Source organism: Amphiprion ocellaris, chromosome 16, assembly GCF_022539595.1.
Source record: "Amphiprion ocellaris isolate individual 3 ecotype Okinawa chromosome 16, ASM2253959v1, whole genome shotgun sequence".
Lineage (NCBI taxonomy): Eukaryota > Metazoa > Chordata > Actinopteri > Pomacentridae > Amphiprion > Amphiprion ocellaris.
The window spans coordinates 10,888,871-10,909,854 of record NC_072781.1 but is presented as its reverse complement, the minus strand read 5'-3'; the positions used below and the strand labels follow the sequence as shown (position 1 = coordinate 10,909,854).

At 41.2% G+C, this 20,984-nt stretch overlaps 1 protein-coding gene and 1 long non-coding RNA gene across 2 annotated transcripts in view; one reads left to right on the top strand and one right to left on the bottom strand.

Annotated features, from left to right (window-relative positions):
• The window catches only part of zgc:171482 (zinc finger protein), a 56,520-nt gene that overhangs the window by 15,107 nt on the left and 20,429 nt on the right, over positions 1-20,984 (top strand). The window contains exons 2-5 of the mRNA XM_023295916.3: positions 3,328-3,444; positions 7,053-7,145; positions 15,630-15,807; positions 18,861-19,118. Of these exons, the coding sequence (XP_023151684.1) occupies positions 3,334-3,444; positions 7,053-7,145; positions 15,630-15,807; positions 18,861-19,118 (640 nt within the window). The 5' untranslated portion in view covers positions 3,328-3,333. The remainder of the gene's footprint in view (positions 1-3,327; positions 3,445-7,052; positions 7,146-15,629; positions 15,808-18,860; positions 19,119-20,984) is intronic.
• Positions 1-20,984, bottom strand: part of LOC129350820 (uncharacterized) — a 107,939-nt gene that overhangs the window by 80,882 nt on the left and 6,073 nt on the right. The window lies entirely within an intron of this gene.

Genomic DNA, 20,984 nt, shown 5'->3' with positions numbered 1-20,984 from the left:
CTACTTTGCCCCTGCAAGCCCTCAGTCCCGCTGCTTCCTTGGCAAAAAGACCTCATCCAGTTTAACGGCGGATGTTCCAGGACCATTCCCTACAGACCCATTACTCACCCTAACCCTGTCAGAGTGGTACCTACAGGGCACACATAACGAAGAGAATAGAAAATTGAACACAAGACCCCAGAGCACATCATTAAACCATTTTCTATTACAGTACTCTGTATAAAAGCAAAAGAAAACACTGCTGCCAGGTTGTTAAGAACCCAGAGCCACAGCTCCCAGTGGGTGGCTCAGGTCTCTGTGGTTTTACTGGCCGAGCATTCCCAGAGCTGACAAGGTTTTAAGACACTGCTTCTCACCAGGGAATCTTGCTTGAGACCTTTTTAACAGTTCACTTCAGACTAATCCTTAACAAAGTTCCTGATGGCGATATTCTTGGCTTTACAGCATTATTACTTCCTACCAGCATTCAGAACTTCTTGTAAGTTTAAGTAAAGAGTTACAGTGTTTCCCTATTAAACATTCAGGAGCGGTGCACCGTCACTGTTGATATTTTAGCTGCTTCCACCGCAGTTAGCACTTTCTTAACAGCATGCAGGCTACTATCAAACAAATACATGCACAGTGTAATGTTTAGCAGTCCAACAGAGAATGTTTGTGAGTGCTTGTGCAATTATAACTTCTTTGGCAAAGGCAGCAGAAATATAAGTACCAGAACTAAGTAAAGCATAGCATGTCCGAATGTCTGCAATAAAGCGATTGTTACAAGCCAAGCTTATTGATTACTGTTTAATCCAGTTGTGTTGTGAGTTCACATCATAACTGTTCCGTACTGCTGTAATGTCTGTGTGTTTCACACTGCTTACTTTCACAATAATTCTAGGGAGTATTGCTAAACCCTGTGTAAACCTCGCATCTCAATGAGCTCGGCACTCCATGTACAGGATGTGAATAGAACAATTTCAATTTGCTTGTGCACAGAGAATAAAAATTTGTGCTCAAACCATTTTAAATATAAAAATTTTAAGAATAGGTCTATTATGGCCGCATCACATTTATGTCAAAATGACTTTAAAGATGGATTCATTTGTGCTCATTTGTGCAAGGAAACCTCTGTGCTCCATTATTTTTGTACTTGTTCAAATTAATTTTTCCGAAGTGCAAGTTTTAGAATTTGAGAATTAATGAAGCAAAAATGTTTTGTTTGCACAAATGTGCACAAATGATGCGCAAACAAATGAGTCCCCCTTTTTGGAGTCATTTGTACATTTATGGTTTAATTTCTCTAAAAGGGATGCAGCTTTGTCCGATATAATAATCTTGTTAGTGAAATTATATTGGAATATTCAGATGAGTCAGAAATACTAGCTCATTAAAAAAAAGAGAGGAGGATGCTGGCCCCCGAGGAACTGAGGTCAGTAAAGCAAAGTAGGTGGTATGGTGTAGTGATTCAGCGGCATTAATAGTTCTTATATGTGCATTTTCTGCTAAGTCTGTTCATATTTTGTTTCTATTCATGTACCAAGACATTTTTAGAGTCCTTGAAGTGTCAAAAACACCTGGTAAATTAACACACACGCCAAGACGAAGGTCCATCAGTCAGCTATCACTGCTTTATCTCACTGAGGGCTGCAGGAGGATGAAATCTTTACCAGCTGAGATTGGACAGGAAAGAGAATATATTTTAAATCAACAGCATGTCTTTAGACTGCAGGAGGAAGCCAGAGAGAGATAATGCAAAATCTACACAGAAAGGCTCCACTCAAACTAACCATCCCCAAAGCCAACATAAAAACCTTTTCTAAAATGATTCTGAGGTTGTTTTGACCTTAACCTTGCAGACATGCACACCAGATAAAGTATTTCTTTGCTTGCAATTTGCATGTCAAAATTCAAATCTTCAGATGAAGGTTTAAAAGACTTTCTTTGTGATTGTGTCTGTGAGAGCTACTTTTTTGTGTTGATTGCCAATTATATTCTCAGTTTGCTAATTTATTGAGTTGATTTGGCCTTATGAACTGATGTCTAATAATAGAGTAATTATTTTTGGATTTATTGGGATTAGTTAGATGATGATCAGCTGTGGTTGAAAGAAGAGATGCAACTGAGTCTCATTTTTTATGGCAAGCATGAAGGAAATGGGGCATCAGTACTGTCTTTCACCCCACGTTAGACCCCACATTAGACTTGGAAAGGTTTAGTTATTTTGTTAAAAGTGAGAATAAATCGGCCAGATGAAGGCAATGGAATCAGCGGCTGCAGTGTTGTGATTTGGACCGTTTAAAATGTGTGAGTCAAGTAGCAGAACCCTGTTTAAGTGGCACAGTGTGAAAGAAGTTCAAAGAACAGGCCGTGACATTTTCTGACTAGAGCCAAGTGCATAAAAACTGTTGGAACATCATGAATGGAGCCTCAGAGTGGAGCTTAAACTGAAAACTGTATACAAACTATGGTGTGATAAAAATATCCAAAACAAGAATTCTAATATGGCTTCTTTTAGAGTCCTCTTTGTTCTTTTTGTTTTAATGTTGTGGCCATGATTTCAGTACAGTTTCACATTGCAATAAGAAAATTAAACAGAGAGCACTTGTAATTCTGCAGCTGCTACTCCAAGCTTCCAACCTCCAGGGCAAAGCAGCAACAGATAAAGCTGGCTGACAATATCTGATCTCTTAAGATGGTCAGAAAGCTAAGATTCAAGTGTTTTATAATGCTGAGGCCAGAGAAAGAAAGTCCTACTCCACTGTAAAATCAGGGTTACACTAGATTATTTTGACGTATTTCTAAAAATGAAATTCCTAACAGTACTTTATATAGTTTAAATTAGGGCATCCTGATAATTTGCAAGGTTAACACATTGGTATAATGACCACATTTACTTTCTGATAATCAAACAATATTTGAAAATTACAATCCAGGTTTCCTTGTTCATTATATTAGCAATAAAACTGTAACTAAAGTAGTCTTTCTTGTTTCACCTTCATATTCAGTGTTTCTAAATGAGTAAAAAGAAAAAAAAAAGTTCATTGCAGAGTAAAATGTCGAAACTCAAGCCGGAGCCTTGGGCCATCGTTTCCAAGACCGGAGCCAAAATCAGCCATGAGAGGATGTTCTGACAGAGAGGATCAACATATTTTGGGCTGAACTGTCATCATGAATCTGTCATTCTGAAGGAAAACTATCTCTAAATTGAGATAAGATATTTGCATTCTCATGCACCTCTAACACACTCTGTAGGGTTCACTGACATTTTATTCCGTTCTGCATTTTAATCATATTCCTATTTGCATATGTTTGGGCATGTGTGTGTGTGTGTGTGTGTTTGTGTAGTCTCAGATGAAGATGAAGTCTGCGGGCGTCGTGGATGGAGGCTTGTTCACAGAGAGCTATTGTAACATCTGCAATGCCCAGCTCATCTCCGAGTCCCAGCGCACCGCTCACTACGAGGTGAGTCTGTCTCTGTTTTGGACGTATTTTCTTACGTTGCTCAGGACTAAAACACACACAGGTCAAATGGAAGAACACGCAAAGCTTCCAAGACATTAGGACAGGAAAAAAATGTTGCTCCGATTACTGCTTTCACTGGCAGATTCCTGCACTGCACACTTTGCAAGAACCTTATTTGTACCAATTTAGGTTTGTGCCGTTCAAAACTGTGCTCATCCATTATACATAGACTTAATGCAGCATGGTAATGCTAGTTACTTGCACACAAACAAACATGCGCACACTTTTTTGTTTTAATGTAGTCTACCTTTCAGCAGACTGTCTCAGAGTAATTTAATGGATGGCCATTAAATAATCAACTGCTGCATTATTTAACTAGGACCTGTGTGTGTGTGTGTGTGTGTGTGTGTGTGTGTGTGTGTGTGTGTGCGCACGTGCTTGTACGAATGTGTGCTTGCATGCGAGTCCTGCATCGAGGTCGTCCTTGATTACAAGACACAATTGGGATTAACAAGCAGACTAATGAGGACAAGGCCGTTATCTGGAGACACTTAAGCAAGGACAGCAGCAGTGTGTATGTGTCTGGATACATGTGTACCTACCACATTCACTTGGCAGTCATCTATTTCTGTCCCTCATCCTAAGTCTGACAATAAAACAGAACAGATGAACAGGCAAGCTGAGCCGCTGCATGTCGTCAGTTTCATCCGTTACAAAAGGTCTCTGTAGAGGTCAGTAGATCAAGGAGATGAGGCGGGAACCAATTTGAAGGCAGGGAGATCTTGCGTGTAGTATTCCATCAAGATCGAGGGCAAAGCAGCTTTACTCATGCTTATTGCAACTTAAAATTCAGTTCAAAAATTAAAATGTGCACATTTGTTCTTCTGAAGCCACCAAATGTTATGTTAATTAAATGTTGCATGTTGTGTCGTCGTCTTAGTTAGGGAATTTAGATTTTTTTCAATTTATTTATCTGTAGTTGTTTGAACAAGCAAATTTGTTTCAGCTTAATGCAAGAAGTGTATTCAGTTTAAATCCAAAATACTAATTTGGTATTTCTTCAAAACTAAACATCCATGTCAGCTTAATTACCATTTCCAGTTGTGTAAAGTTATAAAAATGAACTACAGTTCATCATTTATGTGCTGAATGGGCTGCAGCACACTTCTATCAGGGCCATTTTATACCAGAGTCAGTCCAAAGACAAGATGCAAGGCTGCTTCCAGTGACTTTTTAAAATTCTAACTACACAGTGATGGGCAATGAATTAAGTACTGACCTTCATCGTTGTTTCAATTATTTTCCTTGTTATGAAAAGAAACAACCATTAGTTACTTTGAACCCCTGAACCTTAAGCACTTCCTGGGTGTTTTTTTTTCCTTTTCTTTGCACATTTTTACTTACAGTGGGTGCATTTTCCACTGCAATAGAAAATCCGTCACCTATTTGGAAACAAGTCAACCTTGACTAGGATTAGAAAGGGCTCCAAACTCTACTTTGTGCAGCATAACAGTAATAATGTCACAAATCATAAAAATAAGAAAAGATTAAAAAACACATTGAATATCTCTGATTACTTATTTTACAGATATTGAAAAAAGACAGACATGTAGAATAAAGTTATTTTGATGAAATATCACAATTTTAAGCTTACATTTGGTTAATTTGTCTGACAAAACAGAAAGTTGCTCATGATTAGTTATAGGACTGTCAGATTCTTTCTACTTTTCCTATCTCTGACTGTGATAAATAGTGTAATTGGGGAAAAAAGAGTGACCACATGCATTATAAACACACAATTTTCCAATATGTGAATTTTTTTCAAACTAAAAATTTACACATTATCTATCAGACAGTACATGCTGGGAAGTCTACTAATATGCTCATGTAGTTTGTTCAAAAACACGGGTTAATGCATTGAATGAACTACGCTACAGGCCAGGCAGCATCCTTTTGCTTTACATAAGTTCTTATCTCTTGGCCGTCAGCACATCATCTCCCAGACCATTTCTAAATGCAATCCATATGACGTCTACATGTATACATAACCACACAAGGATGATGTGGCAGACATTCATCTATAGTTGTCCTCTGCTCTGTCCGTCTCCTGCAACTTGATCTGATCTTTTGGGAAAACACAAAAAGTAGAGACGGACAGACAGGCAAAGTCCATTAGAGTGGGGTGGGCGCTGATGGTCAGTGCAGGGTAACCATGGTGAAACAAGGTCCTGCTTTTAGCCCATATCCCAGAGCCATAAAGCACACCACCATTTATACACCTATAAACACAAACATACACTCAGATGCACCAACACACACACACACACAAGCGCTGACAACATGCATTAACAGTAGTCTGACAAGTGAGGAGGCATGTGAGGTGGTTGTGGTGGGTGGGGGTGGGGGGGCTCTTTTCCTGGGGGCACAAGATCCAATCTGAGCAATGGAGCAGCAAGTACAGTGTCTCGTCACAGTCTCCCATCCACTTTCTTTATGTGTTGTGCAGTCATGATATGCATTTACAAGTTCATCTACACAACAGAACTCCACATATCATATGGATTAAACGTTAAAGTGGTAACGCAGATAAAGCATTTGACAAAGCGTCTCGCTTTGATTTAATCACATCCATCTCACATCACTCCACATTTTTCTTCTGGGATGCTTCTCCTTATCATATGTCTTTAACCTGCCTATGTGGCAGTAAAAGTGCAATCTTTCTGATTGTGTCGACACTATTCTCCGGAGAACAGCAGCAGCAGCAGTGGAATTTAAAGATAATGATAGGAGTTATGTAGTAGGAAGAGTGAAGGCCAGGGCATGCTAATGAAATGATGTGTCTGGAGCCAGATAGGTGTGTCAAACTGGTACACAAATGCACAAAGCTGTCTAAACACATACACATTTTCTAATCTTTGCCCTGCAGGTTGTCCAGTGGTTTTCATCGTTCTGCATTAAAGTGACAGTTAGCAGCTTCAAGGACAGCTCACTGTCCTTCCAGATAAATGTTATAATCCTGCTTATTATACCTTATAAAGCCCTAGAACAGAGACAAACAAGGATACACACGCGCAGGTGGGGTGAAAATGATTTACCAGCACAAAAGTTCATCAAAAATTACATAATTGAAACATGTATCACCAAATTATGACCTTCTTTTCTAAATTATATAACAATACATACAGTAGAACTCCTTTCAACAGTGATTCCACTAAAAGTTTCTCTGTCTTACAGTTTTTTCAGTTGATGCAAGATATTATCATTTCAATTTTACTATAATTTGTGCCATCCAGATTGTTATCTCTCTTCCTTTAGTACTTCACTGTGTCAGTGAGTACAGATAAAGCAAAGAGTCCTGAACCTCCCTCAACATCTTACTCAGGGCCCCAAGAAAGCTGAGGTTGGCCCAGGCAGCCATTAGTCACTGAGCCTGGGGCAAAATGTCTGCTAGCATCATCAGCTGAAACAGAGATAAAAGCTTGGAGGGGGATGCCAAGGTGGAGTGACAGTCATTGATTTATTTTTCTCTTGCTTGGCTCAGTTGGAAAAAAAAAAACTCACTACACCAGCTGACTTTCTTTCCTTCTCTCTTTCTTTCTCTTTCTCAGAGTAAGAAACATGCCAACAAGGTTCGCCTGTTCTACATGCTTCACCCTGAAGATGGAGGACCTCCTTCCAAAAGACTGAGGCCAGATAATCCAGTAAGCTCTCACTCACTTTGTGTGGCTTTGCCTGTGTGTGTGACGGTGATGATGGCGTTATCTCACTGTAGAATAAAATTTGCAAATTGAAAAATGTTTTATTTTAGTAATTATTAATGAACTAAAGCAAACAAAAACTCCTCACAGGTTTGATAGGCATGTTATCTTTTAAAAAAGCTCCACAACTGCAGAAATACTTCAGACAGAAATTATCATCAGATTTTTTACTTTCTGGTGGTCCTTGAACTACTCATCAGTGGCATTTCGTCAGAAAAATTGAGCAAATCATAGCTCAAAAGTGGGATATTTAATCAAAATCACTTTGTTTTTCATGTTACATTCAAAAGTTCACCAAAACTAAGCTTTTTGCTGTAACTCAATTCTGTAAAAATCGAAATATTCTGCATTCCTCATTGTAACTAAGAAGCTATTAGTGACTCAGTTATGACCGACAGTCATGTAGCAGAAATTCAGAGACTTTTTTGCTGAACTGCAGGCTGTGTTTACACACAACAAACAGAAAATGTATGTAAAATAAGTTGTAAAATATCTATAGTACATAGAGTCAGAGTCAGAATCAGCTTTAATGGTCAATTATGTACACAATAGACAAGGAATTTGGTTTCAGCTGTTGGTGTCACTGTAACGATCAGGAAAACAGTACAGTAAAATAACTATAGAAAGAAGAAAATAAAGACAATAAGATATTTGCACATCTAGAAAATAATATATGTACACAGTGTTTTTGTCAGTAGTGGTAACACCTGTGGGCAGTTGGTTGATTACAGGTTATTTGCATAAGTAATAAAAAAAATCCTTCCTTGTATCATTTTTGGCATTATAACTATGTTCTATTGTACAGAATACATTTCTGAGCTCTCTCTGCTTCTAGCCATGCTTGTGCTGTTTCCATAGCGGTGCAGGACTTTATATTGCAGAGAAAAATGAATCCAAAAATGCCCAGAAAGTGCCTGAGGATCAGAGGGTTAATACAAACTGTATTAGCAGCACAGATGTTCATGGAAGAGAAGCTCTTTGCATGTGTGAATTTGTCCTTTATCCTATGCAGATGGGAGGAAAAAAAAACCCTGAATTGGCTCATTCTAATCCTTTGCTATGCTTGTCCACTCTGAGCCTTGACCATTGTAGCCAGGTGCCTATGGGAATATTTGTTTGATCTGTGCTGTGCAGTTGTGTGCTACAATTTTCCCGGGAGAGGTTATGCCTTAGCTGTGTTTCTGGTAAGATTTAGTGGAGGCAGACGGCGCCAAGCAGCACTATATCTGACTATAGCAGGCCATGGCTAAGGAGGTCAGTGCATTAACAATGTTTGTGTCTGCACTGTAGGTAGGCCATTGTGTCTGCATATTTCCAAGGCCCTGTTCTGCAACTGTGGCAAATGCTGAGGATGCATTTGCATCTAGAGTGAATTGTTGGCCTTCAACCATGAACCAAAACTGCTATTCTGCCGCTGATTAAATTTTGAATTTGTGTTTGCGTCCATGTGTAATAGACTATTGTGTAGAGAGAGATTACTATAGTGCATTGTGTGCCCTATTTATCTGGCTCATCCCACGTGGCACAAAACACACATACACACACAGAATACATACAGTGGCCACTTTGAGGACACAGCTGGTGGAAAAATGAAGCTTATCAAACTAACTCACAAACCCTGCTGTGCCAGAGAGAGACAGGAGAGAAAGAGGTGAAGAGGTGGAGTGTCTCCAAAAACAGTACAGTGCCACAGCCAAGACCTTGGGCCATAGTGCAGGACCAGTTTCCCTGATAATAATGGCTTTCTGTCCTCCGCTGACAAGAAATTCATTATGAAAACCAACGAACTACAATATTTCCTAACGTCCCCAGCGTAATACATTCCTGGTTGCTCTTGACAAATGATCAATGCAAAGTTGAAAATCCTGACACATAATGTCCAGGGCTGCAAGCAGTCATCTTCACAGGGAACAGATTAAAGGTATTTTACTTCGTACAATTAAATCCAGCAAGGCTAAAGCACAAAGACAGACTTAAAATTTACAGTTTCAACCACTGAAGCAAGGAAAACCAAGGGAGACAGGAGTTATTACTCACACAGCAGTACCAGGTTACTGCTTTAAACCATGTAAATTTATGTTCTTTGATACCTACGCTTCTCGTCCTTCCTCACACAGTTCGCTTTATCCATGTGTATCCATGCCTCTTCACCTAAACATTATAGAAGCATTCATTTTAAAAACCATCCTTGAAAACAGAAGACATATAAATCTTGAATTGTACAACACAAGACTGCATGTTACAGCCAAAATCATAATCACTATCATTTTGATAAATGACGATATTACAATTATTTATCAGAAGTTTTCCATTGACTTTAGGAGTATTTTTTTATTGCACTTTCAGATTTAAATAAACACATTCCAATCAAACCGTTACATCAAAATAAGACTTTAAAAATGTTCTTTGTCACCTGAAGTCAGACACTTTACGTGCTGTAAATCTGTTTCATGATAGACAGTAAATTTACCAATGTTCCATAAACTCCTCACAGGCAAGCTACAGTAGATGTTAGCTAGGCGACTGTGCACAGAGAAGACTCTTATCTTCACACTCAATACATGCAACCCAGACAGGTGTCTAGACTTGCTATTTTGTATGAATAAAGCATTTTAAATGTCAATGTCACTGTCAGTCATGTTCATTCAATTGTGGGAAAAACCAAGACTGTCATCATGGTTAATGTTCAATTGCCATAAGACAGGTCTTCAAAGGAATGTTTAAACATTTCCTTAATTTTCTACAAAGAAGTAGCTGTAAAGCTAAAGACAGCAAAATTTAGAGAGAACTACTCTTGGCTCCACATATCTGGACGATGTTGTGTCATGTTGGCATGAGGGCTGGCTTTGGAAAGTTACTACAGTTTGTTGAGGACGGGGGTCATGGGCAGTTCATATCAGCAGTTTGTGTCCAAAAAAAATAAAAATATGTAGTAAAGTAAGCGTGTTTGAAGAGTTGAGTGAACAAAAAACAAAGTTTAGTGGGAATCATTTCACATGGTAAGCCTCTGGAAATTAGCACCTGCTGGTATGTTTCTTAACACAAACACCTGTACAATTGTTCTTAACACAAGCTGTATAAGATATAAAAAAAAAAGAAAAAAAGGTGTTGCACGTGCACAACACTTCAGACACTCATGAAATAACATGTCAAAGGCTTCCGGGTTTACAAACACACTCACGGATACTGTAGGAATGCACACCTGCGTCTCCATCTGTCTCCATAAGTGAGACATGAGTCAGCCCATCCTGGCTTTCACCTCATATGGGACACCGAATACACATAACCAGGCCATGTGCACACATTCAGACACACACACTGCCCTCATCTGCCATACTGTACCACACTGTGACTGCCACAGCTAGCACTTTGTTCATAACCTTTCACACAGAGATGTGACATTGATTATGTCACAATGCTGGAAAACTGATATGAGATGAACAGAGATTAAATTCTCACCGTTCAATTTTCAAATGTACTTTTTCTTCTTTCATCTTTCTTTGTCTCCCAGAGGAGGCTTTATGCATCTTTTCTCTGCACTTTATCTCCGTGTTTTTGCCCTTCTGTTTTCACACTGATTGACATGGCGCAGTCCAATGGGAACCGCAGAAAAGGTTTTTTCGCAGAGTGAATGAAATGCCAGTGTAAAATGCCATGCCTTGAGGTTTTGTGTTTGTGTATAGGTGAAAGTGTTGTCACAGAACAAACAGAGAGAAAGTAGGTCGTAAAGGTGCTCCCAGATGAAAGGGGAGGAGACCCAATCCGGTTTTCTCCCCCTATTCGCCACCCTGCTCTCTCTCTTCATCTGTGCCGATTCCTACCTGCGCAAAAGGGCAAGAGATAACAAAATGGTTTTTTTCATTCTCCTCTAATGCTATATTTGCAGTGTTGCTGCTTTCAATTTACACCTTTAGAGCTTCTTCAAACTCCAAATGAGAGCGTCCGTTTCCCTGTGCTGCTCCATGTGTATATTTAGCAATGTTTCCCACAGCGTCTCAACACGGAACAGTGGGAGAAACAAGGAGGAGCAGAGAAAAAGCAAAACAGAAGGAGAGGAAGAACACAGCTAATTAGGAATCTATTGTTAGGCGCATGAGCAAGATGAAGCCACCCAAACACAAAATATTCTGCGATACAGACATCACTGTCAGGCGGTGGATAAACGGGCATACACGCAGCATGTGCCGACACAAACAAAAACGCACTTAACAATTAGGTCGCATGCAAATCAGTCTCAACAGATGCGTATGGTGCGACAGGTAGAGACAGACTAAATGAAGAGTGCGAGAAATATTGTAATGAGCAGATATTTAGGAATCAAAACTGAAGAAACAGAAAGGTTGATGACTTTCGGCGGATACAGACAGCGGTGCAAAAAACAGTGAGTCAGAGTTACTGTTTATTGTTTAAAGTGGTTCAGTAGAGTGGCAGCTGTAATGAGTCGACAATTATTCACATGCCAGTCACCCACACATGCCGGGGATTGTTCAAAACTTTCCCCACACTCCGCAAATCCCCGGCGTAGAGTTTGTCATTCTTTCAAGTAGATGCTTCTTTGTGTTTCAGTCTCATCTCTGTCGCTTGCTTCATTTAATTTGCAGCGTGCTGTGACAGGTGAGACCACTGCAGGCTGCCACAGAGAATTATCTCACGCGTTTTGTCCTAAGTCACGCAAATGTGGGGCATAATTCCGCTGTGGATGATATTCGTCATCCTGGTGCAACGAGATGCGGGTAGATATCAGCAGCATTGCTCAAGGGAGGGAAGAAGTGGACAAACTGGGCGATGGGGAAGCAGAGGGAAAAGGAGGATAAATAGTGACGGAGACGAGATGAGGTGCAGGAAGTAGAGAAAGAAGGTAAAGAAATGGTAATGAGGGAGCAGGGGGAGCAAGGATAGAGAAGAGAAGAGAAGAGAAGAGAAGAGAAGAGAAGAGAAGAGAAGAGAAGAGAAGAGAAGAGAAGAAGTGAGACTTGTCCTAATGGGCTCTTCTGTGTCTCCCATGCTACCATCATGAATAAAGATCACGGGATAAATTTAGAGAAGCCGTTTTTACACACAAACATACGCACAGTAACAGCAATTATGCACAAGACAATGCTGCATGCGTTAATAAAGCACAGAGTAATGCATTCACACCAACTGGAAAAAAGAAACTGAGTTACTAATGGCGATGGAGGGGGGAGGTCTGGGACAGTTCATAGCAAGCCTTTAACATGATCACAGCGGGGACAGACACGGGGGAGGAGAGGAAGCGAGGCGGGAGAGGGGGAGGAGGAGAGGAGGTGGTGAGGGCCTGCCAATACAGATAAATATTTCATCCCATAACACACAGAGTCACTGAGACTGGTGCCCAGAGGGGGGAGGGAGGATGCTGGGAAAGAGAGGAGAGAGAGAGAGAAAGGCTGAGAGTGGATGAAAGGCAGAAAGACAAAAAGCAAGAGAAGAAGAAGAGAAGGAGCGAGGAAAGGAGAGAAAGAAGAAGACGAGAGAAAAAGAGAGATGGGACAGCTGAGAGACAAAGCTAAGCCTCGAAGGTAAAGGTGTCCTTAACTCTCACATTCGCTGCCCCTGATGCTAACCAGGGCTGACATAAAACACACACACACCTACACACACACACACACACACACACACACACACACACACACACACACACACACACACACACACACACACACACACACACATCCACTGGGACACACAGTATGATGCACCCACACACTCAGATATGGTGTTTCAGACACTTTTCTATTATTGTACTCTCTTGCCGAGACTGAGGTTTCTTTCCTCCAGCTCGATTTGACACCTGGATTAAAGAACGCTGGTGTGAAAAGAGAAAGGAAGCGAGACAGGAGGAAAGAGAAACAGAAAGAAAGAGAGACAGAGCAGAAAGAAAGAAAGAAAGAAGGCCTCAGCTCATTGTAAACAGAGAGATGGCACTGAAGCGTCTTTCAACATGTTTTTTTCTTTAAAACAGTTGCCAGTTTAACTCATATACGTTTGTAGGTGGAACATACACATGTAATACATACACAGTGTAATATTAATATGCTGCTGTATCAGCTGCCACTTCTTTCGATTGTCCACAAACTTTTCTAATCTGATTGCAGAGATTTGGTTTCTTTTTGCTGCAAACGCATTAGTGAGGTCAGGGGTTGATACTGAATGATTCGCTCATAGTCTGTCTCAGTTCACCCCAAATATTTGGGTGGAATTCAGAAAATGGCTTTGTGCAGGTCAGCTAAAGGTGCTCCATGGTGAAAATCCGTTTTTATTATGTTTGTTTTTGTTGGAAACTTGGCGGTGTAAAAGAAAAGCTGTTAAGATATGAGGATATTTATTTCTTCTTTGATCGTAGGCTCAGAGGTCAGAGCTCTGAAATACTCAAGATCCCACGGATTTCGTTTATCTTTGATGGCAATGTCACCCCACAACAATAGCATAGTGCAGAGCGTCAGTGCGGCTAATGTTATCATTGGCTTTGATCGTGTGCCCATAGGTCAGAACTCTGTGGAAATTGCAGTGCTAAGTGACATTCAGTGATATTATACTCAAAGTATAATATCAAGTACAAAATATAAAATAGAAAGAATAAACAAGGACTTGCTGAGTTACTGCATTTTTCTATTGTCTGTTGCGCTTCAATATAGCTTAAGCATGATTGCAAAACGTAGTCTGACAAACTGATCATGTTCAAGAGTTAAAAACAGCGGCTGTGCTGTGAATTTGGCAATATTTCTCTATAAAGTGATTGCTTAGGGAGAATTTTAGAAGAGAGAGAAAGACTTTGTCTCACACACTCATTTATGTCAGTGTTAACCCGCATGGTCAACTGTTTTTCTCCTTGCTATCAATCGCAGACACAGAGAGAGGTTTCTTCCTGGAGTGGGCGTGGACAGCAGCTCAGTGGCTTTTTGAATGGCAAACAGTGAAACTGTCAGTTTAGATGAAGGATAAAGCCAGTGGCTTGACAGTCAATGTAAAATGAACCATCTTTGCAGCATTTTGAACTGAAATTAGAACGACACATTCTGGGAACGTGAGATTTTCATAAATTTTCTGAAAAGTGGCACAATATGGGACCTTTAGGTTCTCTACACTTTACTCAGGAAATATTTTTTGAAACAGAAAATGATGTTCACCAACTATGTCTACAAAGTTAGTGTTTTCTACAGAGCACTTAAATTTACTTTAACCGGAGCGATAAGGAGCTTAGCCAAAACTATGAAAACCAGAACAAAAAAACTCACCGACTGGTGTAGAGACTTTGCCTGTTCTGTACACATCAACACAGCTTTTATTCATTTCTTTACAACCTACATGAGACAGATTTAAACATTTAGTTCCCGGAGGATTAATTATTAGTTCCAGTTTTGGATGATTTAAAAAAAAAATACTGGATGTCTATATTTTCCTGAGATGCAGCTTACTGTATATTTTAATTTCTCTTTATTCTGATTAAGAAACATGAAGAAAATGCTAAAGAGAGAGTGGAATATTGTTTGAACTTTGTGCATGTGCGTGTGTGTGTGTGTATGTGTGTGTGCATTTCATGTCCCTATATCCTAGTAAGGACTTACTGCACACTAACCAACAGAGTCATACATAAAGGTTCCCATGGATAAAAGCTACCTTTTCAGTCTGGTTTTAGGTTAAGAGCAAAAGGAAAGCATCAATGGATGTCTCCACAACGTGCATGCTTGCATGCTTGCATGTGTGTCCTAGCTGTGTTCTCGGGACGTAAATCTGTTTGCACAATCACAGTGTGTGGACCCACCTTCCCTTTGAGGACATACAGCAACCCCCCTTCACATAAATCATTTCCTTTTAGAAATGAAGACTTGGTGTAAGGTTAGAGTGAGGGTTAGCTTTGTGTTAAGGTTAGGGTCAAGGGTGAGGGTGAGGTGGATAGTAATTACAGTTATGATCAGGGTAAGTCTCCAGGATATGAATGTATGTCAATTTCGTATAAAGACTGTGTGTGTGTTTGTACATTTGTGTCAATCAAGCGGTTGGTCTTTTTGTTTGTATTGCCTCTCTCCCGTAGGGAGCATCTCCCCCTCATCATTAGTAATGAACCAGCAGCGGTGAAAGGGCCAAGCCACAATCTCTGCCCAAAGAGACAGATGAATATTTGATCAGCCCTCTCTTTGCCTTTCTGTGTGTGTTTGTGTGAGTGTGTATAAGAGAAAGCAAACCCAGTGAAAAGTATACATCTTTCCATTCCCCATGCCTCTCCTCTTTTTTTCACATTCACCTCTCCTTCCCTCTCTTTTCACATCATCCCTTCCTTCACCAGTCTTTTTTTAACCTTTTCACCTCCCTTACCCTCTCCTCTTCCTGTGATTTATTTTTCCCTCATAACACCTCCCTTCACCCTTCCAACACTCTCTTTTACCATCGTTCCCTGTTTTTCTCCTGTAGGATTGTGCAGAGACAGAAGTGGACAGAAACAAGTGCTGTACCTTGTGTAACATGTTCTTCACCTCCGCCATTGTGGCCCAGTCCCACTATCAGGGCAAAACCCACGCCAAGAGAGTCCGTCTGGTGCTGGGGGAGCCACCCACCCTACCCACAGCCATTTCCAGCCCTACAAACGCAGGTATTTCACACACTCCACCTGTCATTGCAACCACATGAAACTCACACCCTCAAACTTTGTTGGATGAATGTATCTTATAGTACATGAGGTGCAGTGCTTCTGAGTGCCAGCTGAGTTTTGAGAAGCAAGGAGAATAGAGTATGAAACAGATTTTTTGAGCATACTGGTCTCCATCTGTCTCTCTTCAGGTCAGACATGAAAGCGTCCCATCAATCTTCTGACTATAAACCAGTGCTATGGTGATCAACCCTTTCAGTTATAGCTAATCAATACCTGTATCAGATATCGATGTTTGCACACAGAGCCTGCGACTAAGATAATTCACTTAGCTCTCACCTCTGCTTGCACACACTCACGTAATCCAGCCATCCACTTTTTGTGACATGTATCGCTGAACTGAGAACTATTTTTAGTTCAAAGCATATGTTTTTATCTGAAGTGGATTTGGAAAGCTTTAGTCATGGTTCAGTCAAAACTTCTAGCCTGAGAATCAGCAGGAATGTCTGAAAATGCCAACATGCCAGAGGCCCACGAAGTACAACTTTGAAGGTGAAGCACACAGACAGCCTTTAATTTATAAGTCTTATGATTAATAATAAAATAAACTACCCTTGCCAGATCAAGACATCCACCAGTTGATTTTCATTCGTGCTCCTGATTGCTTAAGCTTAGTGTTTTTTTTGTTGGAGTTTGTGGTGGCGAGTTGTCTTCAGGGGAGCTTTACATAATGTGATTCAAATTGGATTCAAAGGGAAAATTCACACAGCTATAAATGCACAATCGCTACAAATTTGTTATAATCAAGCCCCTGAGTGACTTTTGCTAAACTTTGGCCTACTTTGGAAAAGTGTCACTTCTGTACAGCCGCTGTGGTGCGAGTTTCTGTGGTTTTGTGACAGTGGGACCTGGAGGAAAAGAAACAAGAGAACAAGCACAAGAACAGAGGAAGAGTGACCTGGGAGAGAAGAAGAGGATTTCAGGAGAGATTAAAGTCAAAAGTACCCTTCATGATCACTCTGAGATGAGCGCTCCACTGAAGATGCACAGCCAAGCTGACAGGCTTGGGTGCACACGGGCAAAGAAACACACACACATGCACACACAATCATCAGAAACGTGCATAAACAGGATGACTGATGCATGCACATTTATACAATCGTGACATTCACTTGCAGGACACATGGACACTAACATACATACAGAACCACAAATATTCACACGCACACACACACGAACAGCACACAGCATGGAAAGCGAAAGCGAGGGCCATGTGTGATGGAGAAACACTTGAGAGGTGGAGAGCAGAGAACGTACCTGTGTTCCCTCCACTATGCACATCACATCCCCACACACTTCAAGCCAGCACCTCCTCCTCCTACACACACACTCCATCACACACACTCCCGGTGCCCCACTCCGTGAAAAAGACTTACTTCCGCTCCAGTGTGCAGAGATCACAGTCAGGAGAGGAGAAATGGTGGGAAAACAAAGGGTGGAGAGGAGAAAATACATGACAAGATCTCTCCCTGTTGCTGCTTAGCACGTGCTGTTGCACCGAGCTGTCAGAGCGGAGGAGCTTCACTCAGGCGCACACACAAACGCGCACGAATGTTGCACCACAGATTAGGGGATGGCCTTTTCTATGAGATTAACAGCAAAAGAAATGAAATGACAGTAAAGGAGTTACTGGGTTGAGCGGTGTAAGTGAGACAATGGTGTGGCGAGGCAAACATGAGCGAAGGGAATGTGAGTGGGTGTGGTTGGTGAGATGAGCAGAGACACAGCCATAGATACAGTAACTATGTGAACAGAGCCTGAAGACACATCAAGGTATAGGCAGCCAATCAGATCGCACGGCTCGCGTCAAGTCAGCACAGGCCCACACATTAAAAACACTTGTAAATTAGCACGCCTCACTCGTGGTCACTGGTCAACAATTCATGCATGCTCTTCATTTGTTATCAGTGAGCTGATGGCTGCTGTGAAAGAAGTGATATGACTCATTGGGGCTTTCAAAGCATGTGTGAGTGGGCTTTTGTTTGTCATGTAAAATGTCTAAACGTGCAGTATCGTGGCTGTGTGCTCGCAGTCAGTATAACTCTAGAGTCATTGACACATTGTGGACGGCGATTCGCCACATTTGGACGTGCCATCTGGCATTATAAGCTTTCTCACATAATTTGGCTGTGAATCTAACCCCCCTGCCCCCACCTCAGGGTGACTTTTTTGGTACACGTACTGTACCTTACGCAAGCAAACTATTCTTGAGCTTCATTCATGCACGCACGTACACAAACACCGAAGACTTCACACATTTTCTCAAGCGTAGATTACACATTCAGTCGGTCACACAGACACCCACATGCACACACAGACACACGAACGCAGTCCTCGCTGCGTGAACCACGACCGCATCCTGCGGACATGTCAGTGCCCGTTGGCTATTAATGGGCAATCACCATGGTAACCAGTGCCATGTCATGACTAGCAGGTCACCTGGAAGACTGCCATTTCCATTTTTTTCCATTTTTCATTGCCTGACAGAGAGGAGAGGAGAGGAGAGGAGAGGAGGACGGACACATGCGGTTCGAAAAAGATGAAACTGGAAGGTTTAGAAGTGCAGTAGATGTGAACAGAAAGCCAGCATTTGCACACAGGGCCCTGGAGTGCAGATGGCCTCCTCCCAACCCTCCTCTATGTTCCACAGATGTAGCCTAAAGCAATCTTTTTGCTCTTTGCTCTCCGTCTTGATCAGCACAACCTAAAACCAGAACTTTTAAAATGCAAATGTGCAAACGTGAGCATGTGAGATTCCATCTGTCTGTGAGAGTATGAGCATCTGTGCCAGTGTGAATGCGTCACATTTTAATGGTAATGTAATTTCATGAAAATATTTTCATTTCATGTAATTTTTGCATTATAAACTCCATTTGCATTTAAATACATTTTAATATCCTCTTTCACTTTCCTGTCCTGTCCTCTCTTTCTACTCCTGAAACCCATCACCTCTCACTCTGTATCCCTAACTCCTCTCTGTTCCCTTCCTCCACCAGATTCCTCTCCTTCCACTCCGCTGCCTGCAGACCCTGCTGCGTGCCCCCCTCCTCCCGCGGCCCTACCCTGGCCCATGGCGGTGGTCAGTGGAAACGGAGGGAGAGAGGCAGGAAAGTATTGCTGCCTGTGTGGAGCCTGGTTCAACAACCCCCTGATGGCCCAGCAGCACTACGAAGGCAAGAAACACCGCAGGAACGCAGCCAGGGCACGCCTCCTGGAGCAGCTAGCAGGCAGTCTGGATGCCACGGAGAGCACAGGTCAGCCTCTTGGACCCGAGCCCAACACAAGTGACAAATGAAGGGGAACAGGGGTGTTACCACTTTGTACGAGGAAAGACGATAAGTGGGAGATCACTTGCAAGGTCTGTGGCAATGAGGGTGGATATCTGAAATGTTCATATGCCTTTCAGTGTGGTGTGCATTTCACAGATGTTATACTGAGGTAAGCCACACCAGTTATTCACAGACGAAATTAGCACCAGTTACCGTAAAGATCATATCTGTTATACAGCTGGACAAAAAACATGGGTTCTATATGAATGATTACCTATTCTGCTGTACCCTTAAAGCCACATGCGTTTACACTAAATTAGTCCAGAGCTCCCCTCGTAAATCACGGCCCCCTCTACTGTTTATTTATCCTGTAAAAAATTGATGTTCCTCAGATGAGTGGAATACCCTCCTTTAATAACCTTTGCATTTAGATGCAGAATCCTCAAGATTTATAGTTCTGCAGGAGGGTCATCATAATCAATCATATGCAAGATAAAAATATCATCTGCTGAATTAAATAGGTAGCCCAGGCACTTTTATATGGCTAATGCTGCGTGTGGAGCCAGCAAGTGAAAGTAACTCTATTATGTCCTCTGTGGCTTTGAGGAAGCTTGGTCAAGTCAGAGAACATTACTCAACTGAGATCCTCCAGATATCTCAGCTGGGTCTTGCAGGCTGCATATATATATTTTAGAAAGCATATGTCATAAACAGTCTTGTGGGGTCGGAAAGAGGTCCAAGTAGTGTGGGTTCAACAAAATGCCACCATTGAGCATCATTGTAACAGTAGGAATCAGTGTTTTGCCAGCAGGACATTGGAACTAAAGCCCATGTCTCCATATACATGGTTGTTTTTAGTAATTTTTAAGCATTTTGGTGAAATGCAGTTTTAGATGACTGAAGACGGACCTTCAGTAGCTTTAGGGCCTGTCTAGATTGGGATAACTAAGTTTTTGGCTCAGAACGTGCCATTATTTCTTTGCTTACATGTGGTGATTTTGTGCAGTGGCAGAAGAGCCCAAAATAGTGCTGTATTAACCTTATTAACAAGATTATTTATGTTTAAACATAAATCAAGTTACTCTTCCCCAGTATTGAGGGACAGGAGTGTCTGAATCAATCCACATTTGACTCCTTCCTTCCTGTTTATAGCCTACCAAACCGTTTTTTAGGCCTCTTGTTGGCTGACGTGACTTTACAGTTAGGTCTTTATCTTCAGCTGGGTTTTTGTGTTTTCACATGGACAGGATTTTTTAGTTTTTAGAACCATCTCAGTTTTAAACAATACCAAAGACCATTCCAGCTTCATGGAAATGTAACATTAAACCATTCAAGTACTCTAAGTGTTTACTGGGTAACTGTAAATCTGAAATCTGAACTGTAAATGTGAAATTTTGACACATCTTATTCATTCTGCTGTCCTTGGTCTAACTTTCCATGTTGCTGTCTGAGGTCACAGACTCCTGATATTACAGCACTTGTTAGTGCTAGCGTTGCAATGTATAAAATAGAAGAAGTCGTAGGACCTCTGCCGGCATGGAACATGTAGCATACTGAACGGATAATGCACCGAAGAGAAGAGAACTCTGAGGCTCAGGCAGCTAAACAACACCACATTACATGCTAATATTTCTGCTAAAGGTTGAAATATGAGTCCTTCTATACATCTGTCCCTCTTGCACACAAACACTTCCATACATGAATGTAGCAGTAAAAGGACACTGATTCACATCCTCACACACATTTCTGCCAGAAGGACATCCGAATGAAATTATGAGTAATATTTGGCAAAGAAACTGCTTTTCCTTTTCTGGTTCTCATGAGTGATATCATCCTAACATCATCCTACTG